Source organism: Centroberyx affinis, unplaced genomic scaffold (assembly GCF_046629955.1).
Source record: "Centroberyx affinis isolate AG114_WGS23_722 - 3 ecotype Tasmania unplaced genomic scaffold, CSIRO-AGI_Caff_v1 ptg002748l_1, whole genome shotgun sequence".
NCBI classification, from domain to species: Eukaryota; Metazoa; Chordata; class Actinopteri; order Beryciformes; family Berycidae; genus Centroberyx; species Centroberyx affinis.
In genome coordinates, this window is record NW_027280912.1 from 231,275 (window position 1) to 256,756 (window position 25,482).

The 25,482-nt window shown below is 47.6% G+C and overlaps 1 protein-coding gene across 1 annotated transcript in view; it reads left to right on the plus strand.

Annotated features, from left to right (window-relative positions):
* Positions 1-25,482, plus strand: part of LOC139657746 (partitioning defective 3 homolog) — a gene marked incomplete at its 3' end in the record, with an annotated part of 222,588 nt that overhangs the window by 160,131 nt on the left and 36,975 nt on the right. The window contains exons 6-12 of the mRNA XM_071535696.1: positions 9,129-9,238; positions 9,917-10,000; positions 14,399-14,524; positions 17,076-17,291; positions 18,065-18,255; positions 22,981-23,120; positions 23,566-23,694. Coding sequence (XP_071391797.1) covers positions 9,129-9,238; positions 9,917-10,000; positions 14,399-14,524; positions 17,076-17,291; positions 18,065-18,255; positions 22,981-23,120; positions 23,566-23,694 — 996 coding nt within the window. The remainder of the gene's footprint in view (positions 1-9,128; positions 9,239-9,916; positions 10,001-14,398; positions 14,525-17,075; positions 17,292-18,064; positions 18,256-22,980; positions 23,121-23,565; positions 23,695-25,482) is intronic.

The window sequence follows — 25,482 nt, forward strand, 5'->3', positions numbered from 1 at the left end:
GGCGCATCGTTCAATCGGCAGGCAAATCAAATCAGACATGCTCATCGTAGTTAGCGGGTAGAAATTCTCTTAAGCTCTACATATCACGTTCCCATGATTATATTGATATCCTGTCTAATCCTGGCTGCACTCAGGGGCATATCAAAGTCAAAAAAGGACTTATCGCGTTGTGTATGAATAGCAGTATAAAATATCGACAAGGATGTTCCCTATTCTTGATAATGGAGGCTAACTCAAACAGCCCGCCCCTCCATCCTTCTATCCCTCTTCTCTCCCTCCCTCCTCTCCCCGTCTCCCTGGGTCCAGCAGATTGCCGTGGCTATGCCAGGGTCTACTGGGACCTCTCTTCATTACTGGCCCTCTACAGGCCCCTCATCTCCACTCGGCCTTCTTCATTTAGCCCCGGCTGAGAGCGAGGACTCGGCCAAATGGCTTTCTGTCCCCCCCCCCCCCCCCCCCCCCCCACAACTCCCTCGCCCAGAATCTCAGCCTCCAATTAAAACTAAATGGAAAGAGCCCCCCCCACCCCATCCCGCTCCACGATGCTCCCCCGACACTCCAGATGAAGCCCCCCCACCCCCCCACCCCCCCCACCCTCAGACAAGGCAGCAAACAATGGCTAATCTGTGGAATAGACCGCTCGCCCCCCCTAATGACTCGCTGCAGTGTGTACCGGAGCTCTGCTGTCCGCTAAATTATTCATAGTCCAGCATCGGTCTTCCTCATTCCCTCTTCTTCCTCTACTTCATTCCTTCCTTCTTCTATTCGGTGTGTTTAGGTTTGAGGTCGCGACCCGCCGAAGAGTCCTATAGAAGGACAATGAAGACCGGCGATTGGGATTCTTGTGTAGAAGAATGACTCCACACCTTTCTTCCCAGTGCTGTCGCTTTTACTTGCTGATGCAAACGTTCGCATTGAAGTCGCTGTTGTATAGTTCAGATCACAATTTGGCAAGGGTGTGTAGTTTCTTGGCAGCCACTGTGCCGCTCAATAAGTCAGTGTGATTCTGACTCATTTAATTGCTAGAACGGCCACTAAAAGTAAAAAAAAAAAAAAAAAAAAAAAAGGAAATGTATTTAATTACAATCCGGATCTCAACCGCGGGTGCTCTCATTGAAATTCAAACAGCCGCTATTATTTCGGCGGGGGTAACATTCGCTCACTGACCTTCACAGTTTGAAAGATGGATTAAACGTTCTGAGCAGTGGAAAGCAGACTGTCCTCCCACTTAATAAGCTCAAAATGATGATTAATCTGTGAAAAGCACCGCGGAGCTCCTTTAATGCATGGGCAAAGACCCGGGATTCAGCCGGGACCGTCCACCCAGCAGGGCCGCGCACTCAACCCCGGGATTATCTGGCGAGATTCACCTCCCCCTCACCTCAAGGCAGGTGCCTGAGAAGTCATAATATCCCTTTTGAACTATTTATTTTCAACGCATCAAAAAACTCTAAATCCGCTCTAAACACCCCTTTTGAAGTGCCATTCGAATGCAAAGCGCGGCGCACCTTGGAACTCTTTGAAAACACTCCTACTGTATCCCAATGAAATTATTCACGGAGCGCGTAAGAGTAAGAAGCGCTCTGGACAAAAAGCCGGTGGCGATAACTCAATTCTCGGTAATTCCTAACCGTTTGAACCTCCGGCTCTCTGGCGCAGGAGCGGCCTGCTCCTGTTGCGGCCGTTATTGATGAGGTTTGGAAAAAGTCTCGGGCCTCTCCGTCCGCTTTGGGCTTTTGTTATTGACCCGGTGATTGATTTAAGCCCTCATAATTAGCCGGCCTAATTTAATTAAAGTGCAATTTAACGATACAGTGGGCAGACCAAAGGCAGCTGTGTCATTGATAGATCAGCCCGGCGCTGATATGAAACAGGCGCTGGCAGATGATGTATTCCACACAGCAGCAGGTCTCCCATTGACAGAGAGAGGGAGAGAGAGAGAGAGAGAGAGAGAGACGGAGGAAGAGAGAGACAAAGAGAGAGATGGAGAGAAGTGGAGTGAGAGAGACCTTTGTTTTGCCGAATGTCAGCCTGCAAACACTCCTGTCCGTCTGTCACCCCCCCACCAACCCTCCCCACCCCACCCCACCCCATCCCCCCCACTCCATTCTGATGTGGACAAATGCAACCTCACATCTCTGATCTAATTTGCTTAACAGCATTAAAAAACCTGCCTGTCCCCCTAATTTGCTTCAAGTAAATCCACGTCATAGCCCAAACTTTTATGAGCCATTAGCCCTGTCTTAAAAAAAAACAAAAACAAAGAGAGACAGATTTAAAGGCCGAGAGGCTTTGTTGATTAAAGAGAGGAGTGGGGTGAAGCCATAATAAACTTGGCCCACTGGGAGTACAATATACCACGCAAGCTAATCTCACTGGCAGGAAAATATCTAATTAAGTATATATGAATGAATAGATATTTCGCTTCTCCTAAAGGACTACAGCTAGAGACTTCTCTATCTTGCCTATAATGACATCATCAGCGCTCTTGACCCTCTTCCCTGCCACATCTTCATATTATCAGTCGGATGTGAGAGCATCCTGAGATTGTTTTGTTGTTTTGTTTTTTGTCAGCAATGCCAAACGTTCCAGTGTGCCCAAAAAAAAAAAAAAAAGGTTGTGTCCTCAATCTCTGAACCTAGCGCCGCATCACATATTCCACGCCGTCTCCTCCTTATCAAAAGGAATAGTACATCTAATCTGGAGCAGGGAATGAGCGCGCTCTCCTTTGAACGGAGCCGCGGTGCCGGAGCCCACGGGTGCCGGGTGTGAAATATGAAAGACAACACATGTCCTCATCAGAGGAACGGGCGCCGCCTCGGCTTCTACCCTTGGCACGCAGACACAGGACTGTAGCATCGTAACCTCCCTCTCTCTCTCTCTCTCTCTCTATCTCTCCCTCCCTCCCTCTCATACATACACACACACACACAAAGTGAGAGACGGCAGATACCAGGGTCACATCACTTTCATTATCTGCCAGGCTTCTTCCAGCTCTGCTATTTCTGGTCCAACAGGGAGCTTGCCAAATCAGTTTGCCAAACCAGATTAACACTTACAGAAAAAAGGCCCTATAGTACAGTAGATACTGAACTGTATATTTGTCCATTTCACCTTCACATCAACACAATAAATCTTAAAAATGCTGGGTATTGAAATGATCATTGGCTGAAATCATCACGATCCCTAAGATAATAACAAAATAAATGAAGAAAATAGGAAAGTATGCTAAGATCGAATGGCATCCACCTCCCATCCGACAACCACTAAGTGCCTTTGAGGGAAATCATGGAGGGGATGAACGATGTCATGATGACCCTTTCATCATCCGCTAACCAGGTTAACTTGGCGCCCTGCCCTTTTTAGCGTCCCCCTATCTGCGGCATAAATGTACATAAGTGTCTCATCATCCCAGTTACCGTGACGTATTGGCTGCTTTAATGGGGACGTGATTGGCGGCGGGAGTCCGATGACCCCGGCGGAGAGGGAAGGGTTAAGGATGGCGATGGCGGAGAGGGGTGGGGCGGGCGCTGCAGTCACGTCCGATCTAATCACGATGCCCATTTTTTGGGCTTAATTCGGCCCTAATGGCACTTTTCCTCCGAGGGGCCGGACGTGAGGGATAAAAGACCTTCTGTAATGTGGAGATGAATCCATGCGCGGCCCGCTCTGACCCAGCTACGACCAGGTCGCCTTACTTACTTCAGAGGCGGTGAACGCCCGTGAAAATGGGCTTTAGTTCATGACTTCAGTCTTCCAAGGTGTGGTGTCCGTCAGCCGCAAGCCTACTTTGAAGCACACGAGTTGTGATCATCTGTTGTTGTTCAAATTTAGGGGGGGAAATCTTTTTGTCTAAGGCCATAAACTTCCCTTTCACGGCGGATTGAAAACAGAGAGATGCTGGCTCCGGTGGAGGTGGAAAACTATCGGTAATTGCTCAGTGAGGTCAAAGGAACTTTAATAGGACTATTAGGAGTTATTACCGGCTGCTTGTCTCTCTCTGTATGTCAATGCCGCCGTGCAAAGTGACGGCGCTGCGGAGTCCTGTCCGGTCTTGTCTGTTGTACGGTTTTTACTCGAGCCGCATTAACTCCAAGTAATGAGGGTACAATTATGGCTCCTTAACCTTTTTTTTTTTTTTTGCAAGGGAGAGGAAAGCCTCCGCCTCCTCCGCTGGGTTTTTTTTTTTAAAGTCCGCCTCGCACCTCCGCTCGCCGAAAAGAGATTCTTTTTCACACGCCGGCGCCGTTTGTTACCTTTGGCTGGTTTAACGTTTCCAGAAAAGGGCGTATGTCACCTCGCACAATTAATGTTCCATATTTTTAGACGGCTAAATCGGGAGGGGTAATGGAGGGAGGGAGGGAGGGAGGGGGGTGCAGCCTTTGTAAATATTTCAACAGCCATTTTGCTAAATTGCTTGTTTCCTTTATGATTGCCGCGGCGTTCCTGCCACTTTGTCCCTTTTTTGGACATTTCTATATCCTGTTCTGTGGCCTCCATTGTTCTGCTCATGCACAGGCGCTCCGTTGTAAGAGAGAGCGCGCGTGACACTGTCTGACAGCGAGGCATGTTCCGCGCATTAAGCTGTCACACAGATGTGGACCCCGGCCCTAAAAGAGGGGTGGTGGCCAGAAACACACCATCCGTCCGCGACCTTTGACCCTGTCCTTGTTAAGCCCTCGAAACCGACGACGGGCTCAGGAGGGAGCGCGTGCCCCCATCCCCCACCCCGACTACCCCCCAACTACTACATGTTCCACTCGCCCGCGGCTAATGGCATGACACACACTCCGAGCTGCACACACACACACACACACGCACACACATACAGTAGGTCTCCTTTAGGACAGTGGTTGATGGAGGATGACAGCTCCTCAACACGTACCCTTAGTCCCTTAGTCCCCACCCTCGAGCAGTGGGCTTCAATATGTATTAGTGTGTGTGTGTGTGTGTGTGTGTGTGTATAGAGGTCTCCCCCCTGACCAGGCAGCTGCTCCCTCCCTCCCTCCTCTCTCCTTGTCTTCCACACCCCATCCTCTCCCCTCGTGGAAGGAAACAGGACTCTGCACTTTACAGGTCTCTTTACAGGTCTCTCTCTCTCTCTCTCTCTCTCTCTCTCTCTCTCTCTCTCTCTCTCTCATATCAGCCTCAATAATCTAATGCAGGGGCTGTCTGATGGCCAAGCCTCTAACCTCATTTTTGCTTCCTATTATTGTCGAAGAGGCTGGCTGATTTTGGCCCTGGACCAGGACCTCCTTTCGCTTATGCACTGAGAAATGGGCTCCCAGGACTACTCCATGAGAGAGCGAGATAGAGAGAGAGAGAGAGAGAGAGAGAGAGATAAAGAGAGAGAGAGAAATGAGGTGCCAGGGAGAGTTGAAAAGCCTTGCTGCGTCTCCACTTCACCGGTTACCAAGGGATCAACAGGGTGCTAAAAGCACTCGGGGGAGTGTCTAGAGAGGGAGAAAGGAGAGATTCAGAATGATGGAGAGACTTAAAAACAGAGAGAGAGAGAGAGAGAGAGAGAGATCATTCGGGTGCCAAAGGTCTCAGGGCGAGGAGAGGAAAGAGAGAGAAAAAGAGGGGGAGAGGCAGATGTCTGTTAAGCCAGTGTCTCTCCTCTGCTGTCAGTCAGTGTTTAGTGCTGCCACTGACACGGGGACAGGCAGTAAGTGGGTTGGCAGTGAATATAAAGGGGGTTGGCTTCCTCCTCTGCCCCTGGTGACAAGGAGAGCCTGAGCCTGAGACCTGTGCCTTACTGACTCACTGCTCAGTCACTAGGGAAAGAAGTCACTAGCTATCCTTGGGGACTACACTGCAAAAAAAACACCCATTAAGTCTCATATTCAGTCTTAACAGTGCTATATGTGCAGCATTTTTAACAATAAATCATTACCGCATTCATTTGAAGGCATTAGTATAATTACCATAAACAAATAAAACCATCACCAAGAAGATTGTCAGCCTCTACATTCCTCTTTATGCATCGTGCGCCACCGGGTCGGATTTCATGGGAAATCTGCGGTTATTGCTTTACAGCACAATGGGAGATCGCTTTATGGCACAAAAGAGAAAGAGGGCCAAACGAAGCAAGTAGAAACATCCCCTTTGCAACAAGAAGCGACAGGGTTTATGGGAAATGTGGTCTTAATTTTGAGAAACACTAGTGCTAACAATATGGAGGCTACCAATTGTCTCAGTCATGGTTACATTTGTTTATGGTAATTATACCGAGGCTGTGTTTAAAAGTGCTAGTATCATAAAAGTATCATAAAACTTTCACAACGCACTCATTTTGTTAAAAATCTTGCCATTGGAGTGAGATAATTCCACTTTTTTCCCAATGCGGTTTCAATTGTTAGAGAACTTTCCTTGGAACAAGTGCCAATATCTGAAGCAAGGCAGAATGAGATCCACATCAAAAGTGTCAAGAAAATCACTTGATCCAGAAAAGTTCTTGATGTTATGTTCATGTTGATTTGCAGTGGAAACGTTTGCAGATTTTCCGACTTGTTTTTTAAGAAAAGCAAGATTTTAATACTGTTAAGACTGATTTTAAGACTACTACTGCTACTTTCCTCCCCCTCTGTTCTCTTTTTCTGTCTCTCAATGTCCATATAAGCCTCTATCTCTCTCCCTCTTTTTCTGTATCTTTAGTTTTCAACTCTTTTTCTCCTTTCCTCTTGTCTTTCCTCCAGTGCCAACTCACCCTGCTTTGCTCACTTCACACAGTTTCTAACATTTCTTTTTTTATCACCGGTCTCTTTTTTTTTTTTCCACATTCATACTCAGCCTTTTCACACCATGTGTCTACAATGTACCTGGATCGAAATATCACCGTACTCTGGTGCTGCTCTAATATGCATGCGTGTCATTTTTTGGGCAATTTTTCCCCTTCACATTCACACACACACACACACACACACACACACACACACACACACAGCCTGCTCGCATTACTCTGTGGGCCTGGCTCAACAGAAAGACCTCTGTGCTCTGACAGGTACTAATCGCAGATATCTTCCCTTTTTGTAACCTTTCTCTATCTCCCATCACACCGCCTCCTCTCTCTCTCTAGCTCAGAGGTTCCCAAACTGCAGGGCGCGCCTCCTAGGGGGGGAACAGAGGAACTACGGGGGGGGGGGGGGCGCGACATAATACGCCCCCACATTGCGTTCACAGTAAAACAAACTGAACAACTGGGAGTTTATATATCATAGTGCAATTAATTCACAACTAAGACGGTAGATCGAACCACTGCTCTAGCTGTTCTTCTCTGCTTTAGATAGAAAACTAAGCAGAAAGACACTAAAAGGGAGAGAGAGAGAGATGCAGTCACGCCACAACCACTTGTCACCCGGCAAACTAAAAGCCGGGAGACTGCCGTTATTGAAGTTAATTACTTGTCAGCGTCTGTGATGATATGTATGTGAATGGGCTCGCCTCTCCATTCGCTCAATTGTCTAAGGAGACGAGTGGCGCGGTCCAGCACCGCCGCCTCACTCCCGTTTCATTCAAGCTCCGTTTCTGCCTATCTGATCTCACACAGTCCCTATATTTATACTTATTTGTTTGTCAGATTTCACATGCCCGCCCCGCCGCACGCCCTCCCCACCAAGGCATCTTTATTTGAGGATTCCCACGGGTGGCCGGGTCTCTTTGGAGGAGTTTGCACACAGCATATTAAAATCCAGCCCAACCCCACCTTGGGGGTTTTCATAAAAGGCTTTGTGAATAACGGGGCCCCGCGAGGCACCGCCGGGACCTCGGCTGACACGTAATTAAAGGCGGGGGTTGACTGCTTGACTCGACTCATTTTCATACAGAGGGGAAGCAGACAGGTAGGGCGAAGTCGGGGGTCTCCTAAGGTACGCCGCTGATGAAATTTTCATACCCCCCCCAACCCATAAATAAATAGGGGGGTCTCGGAGTCGCTCTGCGTGTCGCCAAAGATTCCCCCGGCTTCTGCAAAGGGCTGAATCTATTTCCATACAGAAGCCAGAAAGCCACAAGACCTATTTGGATATGCTTGACATTTTAGAAAGAGAGAGAGAAAGAGGAAGGTGATAGGGGGGGGTGGGTGGGGTGGGGGGGGGCGTAGAAATAGCAGCGGCTAACAAAGCGTTTCGGCAGACTGTTCGAGGAGTGGGGTGCTCTGTGACTGGGTGCACGCACACAACCCACAGCCGTCTGGAATACAATCAGTGGAGCAAAAAGTAGAATTTCCTTCTCCATTTATAATGAAGGAACTGTGTTGCTTACTGTGGGTGTCGGCTGTGGATGAACCTTCCCAGCTGTCTGGCATCGCTTGTCAGCTGCCCATTAGATATCCTGCAGCTCTATTTATGTACAATGCATACCAAAGCTATATGAATAAGTCTTCCAACAGATGACGATGAGTTGAAAATCAACCCTTCACACTGTTAATTAAATATGTCTCCCTCCTGTTCTAAGTGCAGCATATCATCACCACATGCCCGACGCTCGATCTGCAGCATCCCCATAAACCGAGCCCAGCTAAAGGTTCCATCCCCCGTTAAAAGAGAGCATGAAGCTGTCCCGTCTCGTCCGAGAGGCTAGTTAAGTCCTCAGACGTCTGGCCTGTCGGTTAAAAAGCCCCCCTCTGCCGTCTAATGGCCCTGGAGGGTGAAATGAAATGAAGAGAGAGTGAGAGGAACAAATGACAGCGGGCACGACCACTTTCTTTCACTCTAAACGCGATCGCATTACCGCAAGACCTGGCCGGTGTGGCCAAGCCCCCCCCCCCCCCCCCTAGGCCCAGACCCGATTGATTGAGCAGGAACAATCGATCGGGGCCTCTTTGTCACCGCCGTCGCTGAGGTTTTTTTGGGCTGGGTCGGGATGTCTCTGCGGCAGAAGCAGAAGCACCGCGGTCTGTCCCGCACCGAAAGTCCCTTTTGATTTAGAATAAAGGCCATTACTCCTTCCTGCAGGTAATTGGATTAAAAGCCAGAGGAGAGAGAGAGAGAGAGAGAGGGGCAGGAGAGCAGGAGATGCAAGCACAGCCAGATAGAAATAATGACAGGCAAGAGTGTGGGTCTCGTGGCCATTTGATGATTTACCCTCTGTCTTCTTCTGTGGTTTTTTTTTTCTTTCTTTCTTTGCAGGAGGAGGAGGAGGAAGAGGAGCGGAGGAGAGAAGAAGGGAGAAACGGACGGATAGAGCCAGTAGGGAGGGCCGACTCCTCAGTGGAACATTCTCCTGTGTTAAGTATAGAGTGAGTGAACCATCCAGCGTTGTACATTTAATTTTGATTATGCTGCATTGAATATGTGATGTCTTGATGTACTACCATAATACCAGAGAGGTTAACGATTGCCAATATGCCATCACATGACAAATATATCAGCGTATAGCGACAACACAAAGCCCAACACATGCATCCATCGCACTCATCTAGCATCAACGGTCACTCTCCTTCATTTGTCTCCCCGCACCGTCACGTCTTTATCTACACAAATGAACCCCCTCCTCCTCCTCCTCCTCCTCTTCCTCCTCCCCCCCTTCCTCGCACATTTTTTCAATTAATCTGTTCTCTCTTAGCGACAGGATCTGATCTTAATCACTTAATTGGAGTCTCCATTTGGGTCCCCTAATCGACCCCGGGGTCCGCGGGCCTGACTTTGTAATGGATGACTCCGTAGTAGACCGCGCGATCCGGCCTCCGCCAGGGGCCTCGGATCCCCCCACACTTCCCCCCCCCCACCCCAACAAACTGTCATCCACCTGTCATGTTAGACTGTGTCACCTTCTGTATCCTGCTTTTCTGTGTTTTTTTTCCTTTTCGTTTCCTGTTATTTTTTATTCATGCATGTCTCCCTCCCTCCCTCCCTCCCTCCTTCTCCTCCTCCTCCTCCTCCTCCTCCTCTCGGTCTCATCCATCATCGTCCCGCAGTGGCATGCTCAAGCCGGTCGAGGTGTCCAACGGAGGAGGGCCCCTGGGGATCCACGTAGTGCCTTTCAGTTCGCTGGATGTCAGGTAAAAAAAAAAGAGAAAAGAAACAAAAAAAAAAAAACACCCGAGAATCAATGCAGCCGTATGGAGAGTGGCTAGTTAGTGTCTTCGTCCCAATATGTCTCCTGCATCCTTTGGTTTTCGAAGCCCTGTGGATGTTGCTTTCTTCTCGTACTCACTCCTCACTTCACTCGTTTCTCTTTTCTCTCTCTCTCTCTCTCCCTCTGTCTCTCTCTCCACTCTGTTCTTTCTTATTCGCCTCTTTGTACGTGTCGCTCAAGGCTATCTTTTTCACTGACTCTGATTCTCTCGGCCCTCTTTACTCCTCATCATTCTCCTGTTTTTTTTTTTTTTTCTGTGATTCTCGCTGCTGAAACACCACACCCGTATAGCCAGTGCCGCTCATATCCCACAGCTCAGACGCCCCCGGTGGGAAGGAGAGCGGATGAAAGTGTCTTTTTTGCTCTTGACTGCGTGGTTTTTCTAGGTCTTGTTATGCTTCTCTTTTATTCCAACCTGTGTCCTCAGACATAATAGGGTCTTGAAGGTGACTGAAACTGCCTCCCTTTGCCTAATTTCAGCCGACGAAGAGTGTCGATGACAAGGGACATCGCAGTTTATGGGTATTCGGGGAAAAAATAAAGGACAGAGGAAGCGGGCCAAATGTAATCAAACTAAAAGCTCGCGGGTAACGCAGGGCCCCCGGTATACGCCAAGGGACTGGCACGCCACCAAGGTCGGATGAATGCGGCTACTCAGCGAAGGGAAAGAGGGAAGGGGAAGGAGGTGAAAGGACGGGGTGGGGAGACGTAATGGGATGACATGCAGGGGCGACGGGACGGCCGTCATTGAAGATCGCTGCGTGTCATTTCTTTGGGACACTAATCCCATCGCTGGTTTATAAGGAAGTGTTGTGTAACTATATTTAGCTTTGACCTCAAGTGATTGACTCCCTCAGCCGCTGTGACACTTTGACTCACGAGGGGGGAAAATAACGATTCACGATGAGTCGCACCAAACAAACTAAAGATCGGATTTGAATCGCTGTGTTTTTTGAAGTTCAAATCCATCAGCATTCCCACAGAGCCAAACGGCATCTTGCCACATACAGTACTGTAATGCTGCACGGCCACTAAATTCCATCTCCATCAGCTAAGATCGACACTAATAGCTATCAGAGCCTTCAATTAGCCCCAGACATGATAAGACTGAGCGTCTGGCAAGTCGGATGACGCTAATGGCCTGGCCCAGCTCTTTCCTGTGCGCTGTATGCTAGGACAGGAGGCATTAGACTCAGCGGGCTGTCATTAGTGTCTAGACCAGGGCCATAGGGGTCAGGCAGCCAGCAAGCCCAGACAGCGAACAAAGGAACTGCAGGCACTGCAATGTCCACTGCTGGCATTCTGCTCCACTGCGCCTACATCAAGTTAGATACAAGCAGGAGGAGGGACAGCCGGAGAAGAGAGCTTAGAGACTCTGCCACTCCTGCCTGTCTCTCACACACACAGAGACACACACACACATACATACATACAAACACATGCACATGCGTACCTGCAAACACACATACACACAAGCGCAGTGTGTGAGCAGTGTGGAGCTACCTTGAGTACTGCGTGCCCACACACAGACACATACATACGGTATGCATTCATGTACCAAACACACACACACACAAACACATGGGCATGGAAACACACATACATACATGCACAGAGTTTGTGAGCAGTGCTATGTGCACACACACATGCACACACACACACGCTCCTCACAGATGCATTCTTCGGTTAATGAACTGCTCATTCCATGACCAGTTTGAACTGTAAACAAACAACAGACATAATTGCTGTGCATAAATGGATCCTGATTGCATTACAGTATTATTTAATTAAAGGCAGTAGATGAGAGCAGGTGGCCTCCTTCAAACCATTTCTCAGCAGTTGAGTCCACTCTGATGGTGCCTCTTGTGTTCTAGGAAAACGGAAACATTTTAGTGAGGCTGATTTTTGTCCAGTATCTGCCAATAATGTCTACTAGCTATTCACTACTTGTGCTCATATCCAGCACCTCATGAATTCACTGGCTCAGAGCCTTCGAGAACGCCATTTCGATTTTACTTTAGCTCCCCTGATTTCCCCAAGTAACTGATAAGTATCTACGAAAAAACCCCATCAGCGAGATGGGAAGGAATTGAGAGGGTGGCAGTGCATTACAGTCATCACAATAATAGCGCTTTTAAGAAATCATCATCTTCTTGAAATCTCTAAGAGACAGCGCTTTATCCCTAATCGTCACCGCCGCTGCTTTGAATACTGATCGGGGATCAGCTGAAGCTCCATCGAAGGCCTTTATCCGCTGTCTCGGGGTCCGCCTCCAGATCAGAAGTCATTAGACTCTGTCCGAGCCGTAATCTTCATGCACAATACTTTGTTTTCAAGCTGTCAACAGTTATGGAGATAAAGCACAATCATGTCCGGTTCCACACTGCCCGCAATTACTCTCTGTCTAACATACTTAAGCTGACCTGGCAAGGCCGGCTCAGACACAGAGAGCGAGAGAAAGCCCTTTTGTGCTCTTTAATTCCAACTTAGCGCTGAGCCATTTGCCCCCATTGAGGAGCCGAGATGAGTCGGCGGTGTGAGCGTGGAGGTCCACATTATGCAGCCAATTAGACCAGCGATCTGAGAGTGGCCCTATTTGGCTGAAATGCTAAACAGCTCCGCGAATCTGTCACACTGTTAATTTGCTTTTGTGTATGTATTCAGCGAAATGATGGGAAGTAACTGGAAACTGCGTGCAACAGGCAGGTTATGTCCTTGCTGCTGATAAAGCACCAGTTGCAGTGTAATTTGATATGTGCCGCGCGGCTTCTCGCTAGTTTTTGCTCTGATGCGTTTCATCATTTTTCATTATTTCCCCGAAAGTCGGCCTCAAAACTTTCCGCCGGTTTATGCGAGGACACCCAAACGTCTGCACTCGCTCAGTCTACCTGCTACCTCAGGCATTCGGCGCCTTAGAGACGGATGGAGTTTGTAGTTGTGCTGTGTGAGCGCGCATCAGATCTCTTTGCATGCGGTTATCCTCGGGGCCTAGCTAAAGCCCCAAGGAGCTCTCTGATGTATTTATTTAGAGGAGGGAGGGGCGGCATTTGAAGGTAAAGGTTGCCTCTTTTTTTTGAAGGGATTGCTGAGATGGCATTGCCGCGGAACCGTTTGGGTATTTATTACAGCGCTGCCGGTGCTCGTCTTAAGCCCCGGCGAAGGCAACTGCAATGTCTGCTCTGAAGCCATAAGATGATCACTTAGCTGAAGGTCTGGATTACCTCAGCCGGCCGGCCCTGTCGCTCTCACAGACCTGCCCACAGACAGACAGACAGACAGACAGACAGACAGAGAGGGAGACAGAAAGATAGGCAGCGGCTTAATATTCAGTTAGCAACACAGTGCTTCTCCGGGCCACGGGAAAAAAGCAGTTCTTTATTCGAGCTTAAAGTTTGGCAAGTTAACTTTTGGTGACAGTGGGGTAGCAGTTCCCGTAAAGGACTACACTGACTTTTTGGGAGTTTGGCATCCCGTCACCCAATATCTGACGAGAGGATTGGCACCGAAATGATCTCTGTGTCTCTGGCAGATAGCTCCGTGCATTCTCTAATGCCGTAGCATACAGTATGTTCAGTAACTTCAGGCGAATGGCATTATCCAAAAAGTGAGAAATTGAGAACTTGTAGCAACTCTAGCACTGGATGGGTAGTTATTTTAATGAAACATTTAAACCTAGCTGCCAGGCCTCTGTAGGGGATTGGTAAAATAGACATACAATTCAACAAAAAGAATGCAATTCCACTGGCAGGAGATCTCTTTTCCTGCGAGACTTGGAGCACAACTTGTTTACTTGTTTATGCAGGAATTGAGCAAAGTTAGCCAGTGAGATTTTGCAATTGAGATTTTGTTGTCAGAGGTTATCAATCTACAGACAAAGAATAAAAACCAATACTAACTTTGGATTACTAAAATGTTTATCTTCATACTTTGGATAATGCTTATCACCTGCAATTATCATACTGTATGCTGAAGTGTTCTGAACTATCTACTGGAGACACAGAGATGATTTTGTTGCCAATCCTCTCATCACATATTGGGTAAGGTGACTAATGAGCCAAACTACCAAAAAGTTGGTGTAGTCCTTTAATTCTAATGATTTCACTCAGTGTTGTCTTTAACACTCACTTTAACCCCTTCCTCCTCCTGTTACCTTCTTTTCTTGACTTTCATGGACCGTCTTTACCTTTTGAATGTAAGGATGCAGGGAACAAGACTCATATGTGATTGTGTGTTAATGTGTGTATGTGTGTGTAGTATGAGTGGTACAGTGTGAATGTAAATGATGTGTTTTATGTGTAACCTGCTATGTGACCCTTTCCAGGACTCTGGGCTTGCTCGTGAAGCGCCTGGAGCGCGGGGGCAAAGCCGAGCAGGAGGGCCTTTTCCAGGAGAACGACTGTATCGTCAAGATTAATAAGGGAGACATACGCAACCTGCGGTTCGAACAGTAAGCTCCCTCCAGTGATGCCTCTATCCTACCGGTTCTCACGTAACGTCCTCGTTTCCATGCTAGAATATTTTACACTGGACATCCCTTCATATACACAAGCTCAGACACGCATTATCCTCCAGAACAACTTCCCCCAGTGGTCGTCCAGTGTTGAGATACGAGTTACACAAAGAGCAGTGTGTTGGACGTCAAGCACGGTGACAGTAAACAGTGTCGCGGCTGTGGAGCCCAAACTGTGGGGAGACGTGACACCCACGCGTCCGCACAGTAAAACAGAAATATGACCGGTTCTGGCCTTCCTGTAATAGTTCTCCCTGACCTGCAGTCCTTCACCGCCGCGTCGCCCCTCTGATCCAAAACCGCCGACGCGCCTCTCTCGATTCATTTCTATCGATTCATCGCTCCCCTTCATTTCCTAAAGTGGAATGAAGATATAAGCCAGGGACTTTTCCCCCCCATTTACCCAAAGCCACTCTTCTCTCTCTCTCTCTCTCTCTCTCACACACACACACATAAGCCTGACCACGTGCACGCTCGCCACAGATGCTTGCACATGCGCGGAAACACACACACACACACACCATGACACCGAGCTATAAAGTCTTATCTACACCCTTGTGTGTGCCAGGGATGAGAAATAGATTGCTTCTCCTCCAGGCTGGGGTCTGGAGGCAGCGTGCTGGAGGTGGACTGGCTCTCTCCCTTATCATCCACTCCTCCACAGGAAGAAATAGCCTGGGTTGCTGCTAACGAAGGCCCAGCCTCCGGTCATACTGGGCTGGATGCAGTCGTCTAGATCCACTGGGCTTACATGCATATAGACAGTAACTAAGTCTGGAACTCTTTTGCGTTCAAAAGTACAGTCAGACGCTACCCGATTTTTGCCTTTCAATGGCGTAGACGTTTTCCTGGATTACTCTTGTGTTTCCAAAATACAAAGCACGCCAAACACATTCTGACCAACTTTGGCGAAGATAACAAAGGCTTCCCATCAGCATGTAAAGCTATCACCTCGCCACATTATGCTAATGTGTTCATCAGCCTTTGCAGAGCCACTGAGGTGTTAGATTTTTTTTTTTTTTGGAAAATGATGCTATTGTCATTAGTAAACATCCCAGCTTCCTTCCAAGCCTCTTCTACTGTGAAAGAGGCTTACAAACCAAATCCACGAGGGAGTGATGTTTTGTAGCGTTCTGCAACACACACACTCCAGCATCCAATTGCATACGATGACTGTGATTCCGCATAAAAATAAGGGGGTGAAGGAACTCAACCCCCCCCCCCCCCCGCTCTCTCATCTCCCTCTTTCCCCTCTCCTCTTGATTGTGCGCCGCGCAGAGCGTCAATTTAAAGTGATAGTCTAATCTCCTTGGATTGTTTTGCATGGGTAAATATTTTGAGGCGCTTAATCTAACTGAATGTAATGATGCATTGATGGGGTAATTTATTATTCAATCAGGCCCGCGTGGTGGCTGATTACTGGAGTGATGGCGCAGTATATGTGCACGCACACACACACACACACACACTTACTCAGTCATCACCCCACAGCGCGTCTGTGTGAGTGATTTTTTTTCGTAAATTACCATAAGAATAACGACGGAGAGAGACCGAATCCCATAGAAGTGCCTCAGCGTGGCGTATATATATATACCTCTGTGACACCGCTCCAGTGAAGTGCTGTGTATTGTGGCGGATGCAGCTTAGCGGCTGTCAATAAGTCATTTGGATCGGATCAGCGTGGTATCGCCGGCCTGGTAATGGGAGTCTGGGAACAGGAGGTGGGATTGTTGGAATCCAGAACCCCGCCGCGCCCGTGGCCCCTCATCCCCCTCATGCGGCGGCGCGGCTCGCTCCGGGCCAGCCTATCTATATGCTAAGTGCGGCCGGCGAAACCAGACTAAACAATTCTCGTCGTCTGGGAATGATGTCGAGCTCTTGTCTCGGCTTATTTGGCCCCGAAACTCTGTGTGTTTTGGCTTTTTTTTTTTTTGTCCCCCTTTTCCAGCTTTAAGAAATGAAGTGTCTGTCTGCTTACTTTGGAACCTCGTTGTCTGGAAAGCCTCCCTGCTGCATGATTCATCGTCTCTGTTCTGATTGTCTAGTCGACTCATGTCCAGTCAGCTCTTACCACACACACACACACACACACACACACTTCACTATCCTGTAGATAGATACTCCATATACATTTCAGTGGCATACTCTAACAAAATACAGAAAGTCTCCCCACTGACTCACCATTTCCCATCCTTGTCCCTATCTCTCTCTCCCTCCTTGATACTGGTAATAATAGATAATGTAATTTCTGTCCTTTACCGCTCTGCTGCGATTAGTCCTGCGATTAGCCATGTTAACCTCCTCAACTCCCTCTCTCCTCTCAACATACTTCATAGCCTCCTGTATCCTCCTATATCTGCCGCGCTATGATCGTACATTATTGTACTTCTATCTCTTATCGCGTTCAAGCTAATTCATTTCTGTCCGCGTGACCTCCGCCCCCCTCCTCGCCCCCCCCCCCCCCCCCTCTCTTCTCTCTGCCTCCCAGAGCCCAGAACATGTTCAGGCAGGCCATGCGCTCCCCGGTCATCCTCTTCCACGTGGTCCCGGCCGCCGTGAAGAGCCAGTACGAGCTGCTGTCGGCCCAGAGCGAGCTGAGCCCGCCGCAGTCCAACAGGGTCCGCTTCAGCCAGGACGCCCAGCAGCCGGCGGACCGCTCCGGTCTGACGTCCCGGGCCGGGCCCCACCCCGGCCTCAACCACAAGTGGGTTTGGCGTTCTGTTTTTGTTTGTGCGGCGAGGGTCACATATGGCGGTGAGCCTTTGTAGGTGTTCCCTACCCAGCGAACACTCTGAGGTTGAGTCGATGTTGATCCAGCGGCCTGCGCCAACGTTTAAAACCCATGCAGATATAGTGCCAAACCGTGCCTTAATATCATATTGTGAAAAGTTTATGCATGTTGGGGTTGACGTTGAACTTGGCCTCCTCTTGCACATCGCTGTCTGTGAAATGTTTGCTGGGTGTGTACATGGAAGGCACAATACTGCACTTTTGTCAATGACAAAAATATACAGATAGTGAGAAAATTCTATCTTGTCAGGTCAGGCCAAAAAAAAAAAAAAAAAAGACAACCTCAAGTGATAGCGAAGGTGTTCTGGTTTGTGATTATTTCAAAATATAATGTTATGGTATGTTACATAGGGACGGAACAGCTTATGCTCACCAATAGCTGTTGCTTTAAGATAGCCCCATCCTTACGGCAGAGTCTGGAGTGCGGGAGCCGTGAGCTTAGTCTATCTTAACTATTCTTCTGGTTCAGTAATAAAGTACAAATTATTCTGCAAAGTACTACAGACTCCACTGCCAATATTTCTACAGTGCCAGTGAAGAACACAACGTTGTCTATGCAAATGGGTTTAAACTTGGATGTAAACAGCTCAGGCACTGTGGCTTTCCTTTCCACCCTTTTCCCCGTTATGAATTGTCTGTTTCGGTTGGTGGAAAATAACCGGGACCTTGAACTTCGCCCTCTGTCAGCAGCCACCCGGGTCCTCTGGCAGGCAGCACCCCGGAGCCGAGCCGACGCTACGCCACGTTACCCCCCGCCTTGGTCTCCAGGACCCCGTCGGCCCCCTCTCCCTCCCTGCAGCGCAGGGTCAGCGCGAACCCCTCCGCCGGCTCCTACTTCAACAAGACGGGCCGCAGACTCAACATCCAGCTAAAGAAAGGTAAGATCCAACGGCCAAGGGAATCCATGGTGGTAAAAGTGAGGATCCGTGGGCTTCGATGTAGATTTTGGAAGTCAGTAGTGATGGAAATAACGGCATGGTTGGCTTCAACGGTTGGCTGCAATGGAAAATAGTCATACACATTTTTAGGAAGGATTCACAAACTCGTATTACTTTGTTTACAGGCATGGGTGATTAAGAATAATACATTTTAAGACAGATTAGAGCTTCAGTGACAAATGGCATCAGTATCCGCTTTTATCACTGGAGAGTAGGTTCGCTGTTGGCCAGATCCCATGCGTGGATCTTCATGGATCAATCTCTGCATGACAGCTGCATCCTGCCATTTAACAGCCCTCTCCAAAGATAGCAGAGGACCCTTTAACACACACACACACACACACACACACACACACAAGCAATTTCCTCATCATTTTGCTCATCAAGCTGCTGATTTGTGAGTGACAGTCATAAAATGGTTGATGCTTCAAGGGAGGGAGGAGGTACAAATAACACCCCTCTCTCTCTCAGCCACCTATTTTCCACTCTATCACCCCTCAGTCCTTTAATTAACCTTCTCACAGCTTGTTAAGAGAAAGGGGATAAAGGGCTGCCTTATCATGTGCCTGCATTCATTTCCATGGGAGTACACAGTCGGAGGAGTGAGCCGCAAAGACGCAATTACTTTTAACAGCGATAAATTGCCACAGTCACAAATCTTTGAGAAACATTCAGATATTTCTGTGACACGTTCGGGCTCTGGGCCTTGTTTAATTGAACGGGCCAAAAGCCTCCTTCTTGAAAACAAAGTTTGCGGTTTGATGCGCTTCACATCAACATTGTGGTCTAGGGAATCAGATTCAGCAATCAGTCCGCTTCCAGCTCAGGTCGGTTTGTTTGTAGACTTGGACGGCCGTTCGATACCGGAGGAGCTGTATACGTTACCCAGCCGTTGCGGCGGATCTTTGTGTGAATTGAACTTGTGAAACACTTGCTTGTGAAATGAACCAACGCTGAGGTGACTTGCCTGCTCTCTCTCTCTCTCTCTCTCTCTCTCTCTCTCTCTCTCTCTCTCTCGCTGCCTTTTCTGTCGGAGGGAGCAGATGTTTTGCTGAAAGTTGGCACGAAGGCCTCAGCAGTAAACTTCAGGGAATAGTGCGGCAAGTGAGGGCAGCGGCGCAGGCTAAATGCAACGCGCTCTCAGGGAATGCAGTCACAAGCTGCTGCAATATGTTTGTCGAAGGTCCCCGAGCGCGCCTTGCATATTTCAGAGCTCTTGTATAGTGTTGCGGCTGCACTGCGAGTTAAATCTATTTGCTCATAATGTGATAAAGTTGACCTCTTTTTGCCTCCTCCGCACACAAGCCTCCCTCTCATTTTAGCGAAACCCAAGCCAAAGGGCTGTTGGTGGAGCTCCAGCGAGAGACCGCTGCCAGTAGTTTCAGTTTATTTTCACTAGCCACGCCGCTTCATGTTCGAACTCGACGCGACTCATAATTCTCCAACTATCCTCTTGCCCAAGTGTCAGAAAGGATTTCTCAGATTATTGCTCATAATTTAAAGTGCGCCTTTGCCGGAATGGACGTGCCCCGCTTGTAAACTTCTGTCAAGCCGCTCGCGAAATCTGAACGGAGATGAATTATTGTGCAAATGCTGGTGAATTGAAACGTAACGGAGCACTAAAGTCAGAGAGAGAGAGGGAGCGGGGGGGGGGGGGGACACGCCTCTGAAATCCATTTTGAGAATTCCATTTGATTACCACGAGACTTTATTACTCCTAATGTACTTCTAGACAGCCTTCAGCAGTTTACCTTTTGTTGTCGACTCGCTCTAATCGTTCTGATTCGGCCTAAGTGGCTCCGAGTTCCGAGTGGCAGGAGAAGATCTTGCATGGCAAATTAACAAGAGTGCCTTAATCAAATAATGCAGTCGAAAAGGACATACGCACCCCATTAAGTCCCATTCTAATGTGCCTCTGCCTCTCCTCATGTTTGCTGTTTAATTGGCTTATTGGAGCCAGGATTCCAACTAATCCAGAAAGGGATACAATTACTTTTATCCTGCTCTTCTATTACCCAAAATAAAGACGTCAGTGGTTAATTACTGCAGGCCTATTAGAGATGCTTTCTCCTAATTGCCTGATTGGAGGCCGCTAACGATGGGATCTTATAATGGGAAGGAGTTTGATTCTGCTCATTAGGCTGTTTGCAGGCCAGGGGAGAGGAGTGGGACTCGGGCGAAACAAAGCACAGAGAAGCAGAGGGGCATCATGCAGTAGAGCTTATCCAGCGCTGAAACTACAGGACATCAGCTAGTTCTACTGTCCAGCACAGCTAGGGAACAGATTGCCTTGGCAGCTCGTTCACATTCCGCGACGTGTGTGCGTGAACTCGCATTAAACGATTAGCATTCATGAAGACAAACCGACTCTCCTTAGGTTTAATGTTCGACATAAATAACGGCCGCTATTTCCGTCTGCTTGGATATCGCGCCGACGGAGAGATCATAAAACCTCATTATCCTCGACGGCCTCAACTTTTTTGACAGACACGATACGCAACCTCCCTCTCACCTCTCCGCCGGTGACAAAGTCGCCGTTCGGAATTTCTCTTTGTGTTGCTCGGCCGCAAAGACAACCACTGTCAGCTAGACGGCAGGCGGTTCGACAGCCAGACAGACAGACAGACTGGGAAAAGTAGGTCATGATGAACCATCAGAAGCGCTGACAGCTCTGTGAAAGGAGCAACCTCCCCGACGTGAATACTAATCACCGCCATCAGAAAAGCCTCCGCTGACACCACATAACGCCGCGTTCCCACCCGACTGCTGGAAACGCCGGCGGCTAGGTTATTCACGGAGGAATCAATCTCTCTGAATATTGTTCTTAATGACTCATCTGAATCCCTGACGCAGAAGTGGGGGCTATTGAATTTTTAAATATTCCGTCAAAGCGTAACTTGACAAACACGATTTATTTGGTATACCACATTCCCCAGCTGACATTTGAAAAGCCTTTTCCTTGCTTTTATTTGACAAATCCAGGTCTGGTCAGCAGGAAAGGTCAGGCCCGAGATCCTCTTATTTATCCGTTATTGTATTTGCCTATTTCCTTCAGACTGGCAATTTATATTCATTTGATGAACCTTAAAGGTCACTCTTAAAACCCAAAGCAAACAGCTTTGCACGGCTGATACCTCAATATCGTATAGTGTTTTTTGCAGATTCAGCGGTCGAGTCTAGCCTTGCCGTGAGATGAAATTATGAAATGCACTTGCAAAAGTACACGCTCAAGGACACTTCAGTAGGAATCATGGCTGGTTAATGGACACAGATTGGCTACTGCGGGGGTCAAACATTTTGGATATAGGATGGACTGTCTAACCAATGAGGCCACTGTTTACTATTTATGGATTCCCTTTGTGTGGACAGACATGCTTGCATCTCTTTGTGTGCAGATTACATTTAAGATCACTGTTTTCATCATCATTCATTCATCAACTCCTAACTATGACATCAATATCATATAGGAGACTGTCGACTGTCAGACTTGCTACCGTTGTGCCACGAAGTCTGAAGGGTTTCCGATCCAAAAAGTCTATTAATGGTACCAGTCCTGGATGATTTGGAAAACATGCATCTTCATGAATTAGAAGTAATACTCTTCATTTTAAGGGCCTATTGAACAGCGTTTTGGAGCATTCTGCAATCCATAATCATTCATTTCTCCATGCTTATTCTGGTCCGTAACCGGTCTTTAATCCGACCGTACTCTTGCGACAGCGGCTTTGCAGTCCACATGCACTTATCATAAACACTCAATTTTGGTTTATAGCATCGACTTTATATTTAGAATTGGGGAACATGTTTCATTTTTACTTCCTAGAGAGTCGAGCGCCACACCCTGATGGCAAACCGATGAAAAATGTCAGGCTGGAAGTAAGGATGTTTTTATTAACTATAGGAGGTTCCGAACATGGCCAAAAACCATAATTTGATCCCTGCATAGTGGTTAGTCATGTTACAGCGGCACATAATGAAAAGGATGTTTCAGAAATGGAGGCAAGTCTAGTTTGTTTCTTGTCATAATAGAAGAAATATCTCACTTTGGCACAATATTTTTCTTTCTTTTCTGACTTTGATTAGCAATAACTGCAACCAGATAAAAATACGCGCATAGAAAAAATACATTATCATAGCCACATTGTTGTATAGGGTATATGTGTTAACAGTATGACTTTTATATTAGGTTTTCGAAATGAAAGCAAGAAAATTAATGTCACAATGTTTACCCAGAGGAGCCTATATTGGGCGGTTGACTTTTATGAACTCATATCGGAGGTATGCGTGCTGAAACGCTCTACCAAACAGAAATACATGCACGTTATTTCATTTTTCTCCTCAGAAGCAGAAAGCTTCAGGTTCAGTGTTCCACAAGGCATTAAATCAGTTCTAACTTTATCGATGTTATGTTTCTGGGCAGCAGGTGTAGCAAGTAGGCCGACCGTCCTTCAGCTGCACTACCAAGGTTCAGACACCTGTGTTGGCAAGCATCCTCCCTGCTGAAGTGTCCTTGAGCAAGACACTGAATCCCTACCAGCTCCAGGTTTTCTGTTGTGTAGACTTGACTTCTGACTGTAGGGGGGCAAGTGAAAAAATAATCTACAGGGGGTGAATAAAGTATTGCATTACACTTATAACTTTATTTGTTTGTTTCTTTCTCCCTAGGCCCAGAGGGTCTGGGGTTCAGCATCACATCCAGAGACGTCCCTATCGGCGGCAGCGCTCCCATATACGTCAAAAACATCCTCCCTCGAGGGGCCGCCATCCAAGATGGCCGACTGAAGGCTGGTGATCGACTACAGGAGGTGCGACACCGCTTCTTTTACAACCTCCAACCATTATGCAGCATCCTGTGTTACGCAAAATATAGAGACCGCATGTTATTTCAGAGGCAAATGCTCCTTTGCTGATACGCCTTTGTTCCAAAATTCAATCTTAGAAAGCTTTTGTTGAAATGAGTCAAATACAGCATGTTCCCTATGGTTATAACACTTCAACTCTGGCTTTGGAATTGCTGAAGGAAAGCGGTTATTCGGAGCAATATTTTGATCATACCTCACTCACGCTGACATGAAAATCAGCGAGTGTTCACTTTAGGGGGAAATAACATGTTTAATTCCAGCTGAAATTGGCTCAGAGGATAATCTGCATAAAGGTTATGTGGAGGGCATTCATTCCCCCTTGTTAAAATCTCTTTTGACTATATTTTTGCCTCTGTGTGTGTGTGTGTGTGTGTGTGTGTGCGTGCAGGTGAGCGGGGTGGACCTGAGCGGTAAGAGCCAGGAGGAGGTGGTCGCCCTGCTCCGGGCCACACCCATGGGTGGGACCGTGAGCCTGCTGGTAATCCGCCAAGAGGATCCCCTGCTGCCTAGAGAAGTGGTCGGTACCCAGGCCAGTCCCTCCCCTCATAACTTCATATTATTACCATTCCTATTGTTATATTATATTGTTGCTATTATTATCCAGTTGAGACTTTAGAATATGCCTTTGAGAGTTTATTGCAACACCACGCTACATCTGCACTTCATGTCCTATCCCTCTACAAACCTGAATACAAACAAAACTGTGTTGAAAATATAAAATATCCATCTTAACAAGTCATTTAGTCTTGTGTTGAGTCTTAAAATCGTATTTTCCTTAAAACAAGAGCAAAAATCTAATTTAATTTCATTTGTTTCCCTTGAATTAAGTGTCATTTTCTTGATACTTGATACTAGTGGACCGATCTGCCTTATTCTGCTCCCCCTAATTCCTGAAACAAGTGAATCTACATTGGAGCAAAGTGGGATTTTCTCACCACACTGGCAGAATTTTTCACCTGTTTTAAGAAAAATAGAATTTTTTGCACTGAATTTTTACGACTTACTGGCTAAAATGGCCATTGTTTCCAGTGTATATTACTGCCATCATTATTATTCATCATACGTTAAACAAGCTCCCGTACTGTACTTGTTACAGGTCACCAAATGTGGAATATAGAATCAGATATGAAACGTGGGATATGGATTAGTCCCGATGGCCACATCGACGTACCGCCAGCCTTTACGTGCCTCTCGATGTCTGTCTTAAGTCTATTTTCCCACTCTGCTCCCTGCATTCCGGTCCATTCCCTTTCCCGTCCACCGTGTCGTTCCATCTAGTCCGGTGTGTGTTTGGGGAAAGGGGCGGAGGGCGGCTCCGGTCTGTTAATATCACGCCCGGGCCAGCGGCGCAGGGGAGAGGACAGGTTGGGACGGCTCGCTCGGCTGTTTTATCAGCGCACACAGTATTATCCAGTATTATCAAGACACAGCACACACACACACACACACACACACCTCTCACCGATCACACGTTCCCTACTACACACACACACACACTCCCACTCAGACACGCAGCCTATATGCGGGGTGACTTTGGCTGTCGGGCGACAGATGGCGAGGCTACTGCCCTCGTCCAGGCTGCATTCAGCGGCTCTGACAGCGGGCCCCGGCCGTCACGCCACCTTGGCAGGCCGGAGGGCTGCGGTGCCAACCTCGCTCGCGGCCCGTAATACTCAGCCTGGCACTCACTGGCTGTTAACCCCCGCCATAGGAGCCGTTCCACCTGTAGAACAACCGCCTCCTCAGACACATTTTAAGCTGCTGCTGAAAATGAAACCCTTTGGATGGGTTGGAGTTTGCCCAGGAAACTGCAGTACAGGTGTTTTGTGTTTGTGACCATGCTTCATTTACATTAATGGTATTTAGGTGGCAGTCTTATTGGAAGTGACTGGGTGTCTCCAGGTCTTGAAAAAGCCTCATTATGTCTCAAATATGCTTAATTGAAGGCCTCAAAAGTCCTTGACTTCTGTTAAATAAAGCCTTTAAGCCTTAAATTCAGTGTTAGAGACCTTAAAAATACCATGCTTTATTGCTGTTATTTCAGTGAGAAAGCAGCCCAGTCATGCAGACCGAACTATATTTTAATAGGTCTACAGTTTTAGTTTACTAGTTTAGCAAAATTTGGTTGTTTATTTAATTCTAACTGGGATTAAATATAGCTCAAAAAGTCCTGTTGAAATTAAGGAAACTTGCACAATTTTAAAAGGTGTCATTTTAAGGATAACCACAGCCTACTGTTGTGTATGTAGTATGCATTACCTTTGACTAACATTGTGTGTTGTCTCTAGACACATAGAAGTAAAAA